Source organism: Haliotis rubra, unplaced genomic scaffold, assembly GCF_003918875.1.
Source record: "Haliotis rubra isolate DU_JTF1 unplaced genomic scaffold, ASM391887v1 Scf90, whole genome shotgun sequence".
Taxonomy (NCBI): domain Eukaryota; kingdom Metazoa; phylum Mollusca; class Gastropoda; order Lepetellida; family Haliotidae; genus Haliotis; species Haliotis rubra.
The window spans coordinates 1,389,595-1,398,699 of record NW_025767635.1 but is presented as its reverse complement, the minus strand read 5'-3'; the positions used below and the strand labels follow the sequence as shown (position 1 = coordinate 1,398,699).

The 9,105-nt window shown below is 39.1% G+C and overlaps 1 protein-coding gene across 1 annotated transcript in view; it reads right to left on the bottom strand.

Moving 5' to 3' along the window:
• Positions 1 to 654: 654 nt before the first annotated feature.
• The window catches only part of LOC124263951 (HBS1-like protein), a 35,781-nt gene continuing 27,330 nt past the window's right edge, over positions 655 to 9,105 (bottom strand). Inside the window, 6 exon segments of the mRNA XM_046698678.1 lie at positions 655 to 1,899; positions 3,074 to 3,218; positions 5,286 to 5,386; positions 7,815 to 7,918; positions 8,297 to 8,392; positions 8,869 to 9,042. Coding sequence (XP_046554634.1) covers positions 1,867 to 1,899; positions 3,074 to 3,218; positions 5,286 to 5,386; positions 7,815 to 7,918; positions 8,297 to 8,392; positions 8,869 to 9,042 — 653 coding nt within the window. The 3' untranslated portion in view covers positions 655 to 1,866.

Genomic DNA, 9,105 nt, shown 5'->3' with positions numbered 1-9,105 from the left:
GGTCAGCTTGTTGATAAATGCACAATTTCAAAGACTATATTTTGAGATTATCATTGACTCCATGTATGTTCCTGGTTCGTCATCTCAGAATGGAATAAAGCATTATCATTTGATGTTCTCTGGTTGTCTATTTGCCCCTCACTGAACTCAGGCCACACTGGTATAGTATTTTAACAAATTAAGAACTAGATTTAGAACATTCAAAGTCACATGTAATATATTCATTAGTTTCAGATTTCATAAATCAGGTTTCAGAACATTGTGAAACTTGTGACATTCTTTGCCCTGGTTTCACACACTGCTTCAGAGTACAGCTGCCATGGTATGTATGCCCTGGTTTTACTCACTGCTTCAGTGTACAGCTGCCCTGGTATGTGTGACCTGGTTTCACACTGCATACGAGTACAGCTGCCATGGTATGTGTATCCTGGTTTTACACACTGCTTCACTGTACAGCTGCCCTGGTTTTACACTGCATCAGAGTACAGCTGCCATGGTATGTGTATCCTGGTGTGACACCGCTTCCATGGTATGTGTACCCTTGGTTAACACACCGCTTCAGCGTACAGCTGCTATGGTATGAGCATGGTTAAAACACCCTACATTTAATATGTTGAGAGTAGTTTCATTCAATAATGGTTTCTATTTGTCATGCAGTCCCATAATTGTATTTATTTCAATAATTACATTCATCAGTACATTTTTTAGAATTCATTTCAAAATTCAGCATCATGAAGGTTCCTTAACAAAACAATAAAACAGCCTTTAACTTGTAGTGTAAAATGTCACCCCATCAACACAGCCATCTCCTATAACATACAGCCAGGTGCCTCGTTAGTCAGTGAAGCGTCGGTCTTCGACGTGCTTTAATCCGTTAGCCACAGACTACAAATCTGTACTGAGCACAAGTAGAAGTCCAGAGATGGTAGCCCTCACTGGATTGAGCATTTATGAATTAGTTCTGCTTCAATTTTCATTCAAACTTGAATTGAATAAAACTGACACATAATGTACACAGTATACATTAGTCTCATTCAAGCAGGATGAGATACAAACTCCGAGGACAAGGGAAATCAGGTTTCTACTATCCCCCCCTCCCCCTTACCAGAACTTGTCTTTAAAAAAGCAACTTTCTTTGGTTCAATGTGCTGCTCACATGAACAATAACTTGCCCAAGCATGACAATGGTACAAGACCTTACTTGTTACATTACACATTGGATCTGCTATACCTGTCTTTGTAATCCACATTTAATGCCATACAGATTGAAGGAGAAATGTGTTACCTGTAGATATATTCTGGGAAAGAAGTATTTTTCTGTTTACTTCAGCTTATGCAGTGATGCTGATGTCAAACAAGCTGTTTCAGAGTTGGTAATGTGTCTTGAAACCTGTTTGACCTCTCAGAATTAAGTATTTTTGATATTCACAGAAGAATTGATAACATATTAATTAATGAATATCAGGATGTCGAGGTAGACATAACTATAAAGCAACTTAATGTTTGGCAACCGGGCATATCTGTTTTTGGCAGACTGTTCAGAATCTGTCATGGTTCATCTGGAGCTGACTTTGCATCACAAATGGGCATCAACAACTTCCACGCAGTCATGAGATTTGTCTCTGAGTCCATGCCCATCACCCACTTCTACTCCTACACCGAGCTGTGGTCCTCTTCACACTGTTCTGCCATTATGCTCACGCACTCATCCATCACCCTACATGGTTTTATCATTGGTTGGTTTTGATTTCATGAACAAATTAATGCTTGAATCACAACATGTACTTCATGAACATTCCTTTCCAGCCAGATTTTGCATAAAAGTTGAAATAATTGCACCAAGTCATGAATATCTGGAAGACCGCATCACTGATCTTCTTTCACTTTTTGAGGTAAAATCTGAAACATATAAAAAACAGGTAAACAGCCTGGAGGGAGTTGCTGCTGCTGCTGCTGTGAGCAGGATTATATGTATGTTGCAGATATTACTTTAAAGTGTCCCAACTTAAAGGTCACATGCAACCAAAAAATCAAACATAATTAAAACACAATTATCACTTATTCATGACATATAATATACATTGCTGGTTATGAAAAAACATAAAAACTAAATTATAAGCGTACAATCGCAAATCAAAAGTGCAATATTGTGTACTTGGGTTTACTTCCCAAGAAACGAAGCAGCCGGGATACCGAACCCAGTCAGAGCGGGTGGGTGTGCACTCAAGTGTAACGGTTGGTTCATTTGCAGATGCCCTCACGGCTCATTGTGTGTGTATATATAGAGATGTTGGGTTTTGTAAATACATGCTCACTTTTTGTGTATAACATTTTGCAATCAACAGACATCATAACATGTCATGTATTCAAGTATCACACCTGCCAGTCTGTGTAATTACATAATGTGACAGAGACCGAACTCGGGCCATAAATCAATGCATTTTGTTTATGGTGTATAGCCTGATAGGTGTTAAGTTCAAATTGCATGTGGTCGGTGATCACAGTTGTGTATTGAATATTGTCATTAGCAGACAGGCAGGCAGACACACAGGTGTCAATAAAACAGACATTGAGTTTAGTCTGTGACAACGACATATCTATATCACAGTTAGAAATTCTGTCAACGCTAAATAATGACATTGCTTTTAAGTATCGAACTGAGAAAGTGACTCGGTAAGAAGAACGTGTGGTGAAAGAGACAAATGAAATTATATAAACAGTTAATTTACTGTCATAACATATAAAAAGCTCACGCCTGTGAGATATCAACAAAACACCGAAGCCTTCACCGAGTATTCACCGGACAACCCGCTTCCAAGTTGCGCGAACCTATTTCACTGCGCACGTGCTATGAGCGCAGCCAAGCTGTTGAAACCACTTGAATTCCCCCCAAACGCTGGGGGAAAATTAGTGAAAACGTTTGAACTATGATTTCGCGCGCTTTTTTTCAACTTTATAAGTTGAATTTGCATTTTTGATGATTTGTTTCGGTAAGTCCATACTGAAAGGTATCAGAATCTGCAAAGTTGTGTTTTACGTTGCATGTGACCTTTAACAAGCTCAAGAAGCGTACCTCCTCCACCAGGCCAGCAGCGATGGTGGCTCCACCCGACCTCAGCATGAACCTCCCCAAGTCCTTGAAGTCTTTATATTCCTCCAGACATATGTTCCTCTCCAGCTCGATCTCCACCACTGCACTGGTATTCTTCACCAGGCATCTGAAACATACACCATAGGTAAACATTAGGGTTGGGTATTGCCAAAATTTTCGTATTGCGATATGTGTTGGCGTATTGCAATATGTATTGCAATATATTGTTAAAGTGTAACACATGGGTCAAGGGAATGAAATTACTGTTTCCTTTCTTTTGAAACGATGCCACTGGCCACTGTCAGGACTCAGATGTGATTGTACAAGAGATCAATTGAAAATGTTTCCAAATTGAAGACTTTCGCTCTAAAGTTTGGAACTCGAGAAAAACCATCTGCAGCGGCATCCGCCATTTTGGTTTGTTTATTCTTACAATGAGTGCCGGTACCAATCTATTTTCTTTATTTATATGGTTTAAAAGTCACGCAAATGAAATCATATGACCAATAAACATTCTCAAAACTATTAATGTATAATAATATAAAGGAAATACAAATGTTATAAGTAGTTTTGACTACACCACAAAAATTACCGATCTTATCGGGTGAAAAGTGTACCGCAATATATCGTATTGTGAAGTTCGAATTGCAATATACCGGTTAACCGGTATTATCGCCCACCCCTAGTAAACATGACTGACTTCAAAGGTAAACATACAGCTGACTTTACAACCAAACATGTCTGATTTCACAGGTAAACATATCTGTTTAACTCTCCATCACCTAATCTCTCCTACACAAAGATGGCGTACACTAACTGGACATCACCTAAGCTCTCCAATCCAGTCATCCAGAAGTTGCCACACACTAAGTTGCTCCATACTTAAGTTCTTATATAGGAGCTGCATTTCACTAAAGCTTTCCTTCCCTAACCCTAACCACTAAGTAGTTACAATCCACAAAGTACCCGCAATCCACAAAGTAGCTGCAATCCACTATGTAGTTGCAATCCATTAAGTAGTTGCAATCAAATATGTGGTTGCAATCCATTAAGTAGTTGCAATCAAATATGTAGCTGCAATCCACTATGTAGTTGCAATCCACTAAGTAGTTGCAATCCACAAAGTAGTTGCAATCCACTAAGTAGTTACAATCCACAAAGTAGTTGCAATCCACTAAGTAGTTACAATCCACAAAGTAGCTGCAATCCACTATGTAGCTGCAATCCATTAAGTAGTTGCAATCAAATATGTGGTTGCAATCCATTAAGTAGTTGCAATCCACTATGTAGCTGCAATCCACTATGTAGTTGCAATCCACTAAAGTTGCAATCCACAAAGTAGTTGCAATCCACAAAGTAGTTGCAATCCACTAAGTAGTTGCAATCCACTAAGTAGTTGCAATCCACTAAGTAGTTACAATCCATTAAGTAGTTGCAATCCACAAAGTAGCTGCAATCCACAAAGTAGTTGAAATCCACAAAGTAGCTGCAATCCATTAAGTAGTTGCAATCCACTAAGTAGTTACAATCCACAAAGTAGCTGCAATCCACTATGTAGCTGCAATCCATTAAGTAGTTGCAATCAAATATGTGGTTGCAATCCATTAAGTAGTTGCAATCCATTATGTAGCTGCAATCCACTATGTAGTTGCAATCCACTAAGTAGTTGCAATCCACAAAGTAGTTGCAATCCACTAAGTAGTTGCAATCCACTAAGTAGTTACAATCCATTAAGTAGTTGCAATCCACTATGTAGCTGCAATCCACTATGTTCTTGCAATCCATTAAGTAGTTGCAATCCACAAAGTAGCTGCAATCCACAAAGTAGCTGCAATCCACAAAGTAGTTGCAATCCATTAAGTAGTTGCAATCCACAAAGTAGCTGCAATCCACAAAGTAGCTGCAATCCACAAAGTAGTTGCAATCCATTAAGTAGTTGCAATCCACAAAGTAGCTGCAATCCACTATGTTCTTGCAATCCATTAAGTAGTTGCAATCCACTATGTAGTTGCAATCCACAAAGTAGCTGCAATCCACTCTGAGTTGCAATCCACTATGTAGTTGCAATCCATTAAGTAGTTGAAATCCACAAAGTAGCTGCAATCCACTATGTAGTTGCAATCCACTATGTAGTTGCAATCCACAAAGTAAGTTTGCTGTAGACTTAGTAACTAGCATACACAAAGCTTCTCACCTGGGCTTCTTCTTCACCACCTCGCCGGTACTCTTGTTGAGCTGAGCTAGGAGGCGTCTAATGACAGCTGGTTCACTAACAGACTGGTAGTGGAACACCACCTGAGAACACACATACATAGCTTCAGTCATGTGTAACACATATAAACATGATGACTACTGCCATGGAGACGTGTATATAACACGTATAAACACTATGGATACGTACTGGGTAGATATCTGTACAACATATATAAACACTATGGATACGTACTGGGCAGACCTCTGTACAACATGTACAAACACTAAGGGTACATACTGGGTAGACCTCTGTACGAAATGTACAAACACTAAGGGTACATACTGGGTAGACCTCTGTAAGAAATGTACAAACACTAAGGGTACATACTGGGTAGACCTCTGTACGAAATGTACAAACACTAAGGGTACATACTAGGTAGACCTCTGTATGAAATGTACAAATACTAAGGGTACATACTGGGTAGACCTCTGTATGAAATGTACAAACACTAAGGGTACATACTAGGTAGACCTCTGTATGAAATGTACAAATACTAAGGGTACATACTGGGTAGACCTCTGTACGAAATGTACAAATACTAAGGGTACATACTGGGTAGACCTCTGTATGAAATGTACAAACACTAAGGGTACATACTAGGTAGACCTTTGTATGAAATGTACAAACACTAAGGGTACATACTAGGTAGACCTCTGTATGAAATGTACAAACACTAAGGGTACATACTAGGTAGACCTCTGTACTGAAATGTACAAACACTAAGGGTACATACTAGGTAGACCTCTGTATGAAATGTACAAATACTAAGGGTACATACTAGGTAGACCTCTGTATGAAATGTACAAATACTAAGGGTACATACTGGGTAGACCTCTGTATGAAATGTACAAACACTAAGGGTACATACTAGGTAGACCTCTGTATGAAATGTACAAATCACTAAGGGTACATACTGGGTAGACCTCTGTATGAAATGTACAAATACTAAGGGTACATACTGGGTAGACCTCTGTATGAAATGTACAAACACTAAGGGTACATACTAGGTAGACCTCTGTATGAAATGTACAAACACTAAGGGTACATACTAGGTAGACCTCTGTATGAAATGTACAAACACTAAGGGTACATACTAGGTAGACCTCTGTATGGGTAATACTATGTACAAACACTAAGGGTACATACTAGGTAGACCTCTGTATGAAATGTACAAACACTAAGGGTACATACTAGGTAGACCTCTGTATGAAATGTACAAATACTAAGGGTACATACTGGGTAGACCTCTGTATGAAATGTACAAACACTAAGGGTACAAACACTAAGGGTAGACCTCTGTACATGAAATGTACAAACACTAAGGGTACATACTGGGTAGACCTCTGTATGAAATGTACAAACACTAAGGGTACATACTGGGTAGACCTCTGTATGAAAATGTACAAACACTAAGGGGTACATACTGGGTAGACCTCTGTACAAATGTACAAACACTAAGGGTACATACTAGGGTAGACCTCTGTATGAAATGTACAAACACTAAGGGTACATACTAGGTGAGACCTCTGTACAAAATGTACAAACACTAAGGGTACATACTAGGTAGACCTCTGTAAATGTACAAACACTAAGGGTACATACTGGGTAGACCTCTGTATGAAATGTACAAACACTAAGGGTACATACTGGGTAGACCTCTGTACGAAATGTACAAACACTAAGGGTACATACTGGGTAGACCTCTGTATGAAATGTACAAATACTAAGGGTACATACTAGGTAGACCTCTGTACTGAAATGTACAAACACTAAGGGTACATACTAGGTAGACCTCTGTATGAAATGTACAAACACTAAGGGTACATACTAGGTAGACCTCTGTATGAAATGTACAAACACTAAGGGTACATACTAGGTAGACCTCTGTATGAAATGTACAAACACTAAGGGTACATACTAGGTAGACCTCTGTACAAAATGTACAAATACTAAGGGTACATACTAGGTAGACCTCTGTACGAAATGTACAAACACTAAGGGTACATACTAGGTAGACCTCTGTATGAAATGTACAAACACTAAGGGGTACATACTAGGTAGACCTCTGTATGGAAATGTACAAACACTAAGGGGTACATACTAGGTAGACCTCTGTATGGGAAATGTACAAACACTAAGGGTACATACTAGGTGAAGACCTCTGTATGAAATGTACAAACACTAAGGGTACATACTAGGTAGACCTCTGTACTGCGAAATGTACAAATACTAAGGGTACATACTAGGTAGACCTCTGTATGAAATGTACAAATACTAAGGGTACATACTAGGTAGACCTCTGTATGAAATGTACAAACACTAAGGGTACATACTAGGGTAGACCTCTGTATGAAATGTACAAACACTAAGGGTACATACTAGGTAGACCTCTGTACGAAATGTACAAACACTAAGGGTACATACTAGGTAGACCTCTGTACGAAATGTACAAATACTAAGGGTACATACTGGGTAGCCCCGTGTGATGGGCACTTCCAGGCTGAAGATGACTATCTTGGCACGGATTCGAGTTGAAAACTTGGCTGGGTTGACTGGATCGCACAACACACTCCCTGAAACAATAGACACTTACATTTACTGCCATCATAGCGTTACAATATCCAGCAGCAAACAGCATCTAATACATACCTACATTTACATCAGATGTATACATACCTACATTTACATCATATCTAATACATACCTACATTTACATCACATGTATACATACCTACATTTACATCAAATCTAATGCATACCTACATTTACATCAAATCTAATGCATACCTACATTTACATAAGATTTATTACATACCTACATTTACATCAGATGTATACATACCTACATTTACATCAGATGTATACATACCTACATTTACATCAGATGTATACATACCTACATTTACATCAGATGTGTACATACCTACATTTACATCACATTTAATACATACCTATATTTACATTGGCTATGTCTATTCCGCTGATCAAGATAGTCACATGGTCACCAGCAAATGCCACCTGAACTGGCATCTCATCTATAAATACATCTGGAACAAAGAGAATTACATCCTTTACTTGTACTACTAGCAGTTTATTGGAACAAAAGGATACAACCTTGAATTTGAAACTTATTATGACAGCCCCCAAGTTTTTAGCCTCACCATTTCAAGCCCAACATGACAACCTCACAATTTCAAAGGTGCCTCCAACATTGTCTCATGATCAACACAATCAGGTATGACCAGCTTAATGTGAAGCTGGAAATACTGTCACTACAAGCCTTGTATCATTATATAGGAAGTAGACATGAGCTTTACTTCTGACAGTGGCAGTGACGTTGCCAGGCATGACGATGTGAAGCTGGAAATACTGTCACTACAAGCCTTGTATCATTATATAGGAAGTAGACATGAGCTTTACTTCTGACAGTGGCAGTGACGTTGCCAGGCATGACGATGTGAAGCTGGAAATACTGTCACTACAAGCCTTGTATCATTATATAGGAAGTAGACATGAGCTTTACTTCTGACAGTGGCAGTGACGTTGCCAGGCATGACGATGGCTCTGTCTCCCGCCTGGATGTAGCCTGCACCTATTCTTCCGGAGATCCTGAAGCCCGTGCCCTGACCCTTGAACACATCCCCTACATTCAGGCGGAACGGTTTGTCTATTGGTCGTTCCAGTGACTTAAACTTATCTGTAAGAGAGAACAAATACAATCAACTCACTTCTAACTTGGTAATCGGAACTATATATGTCT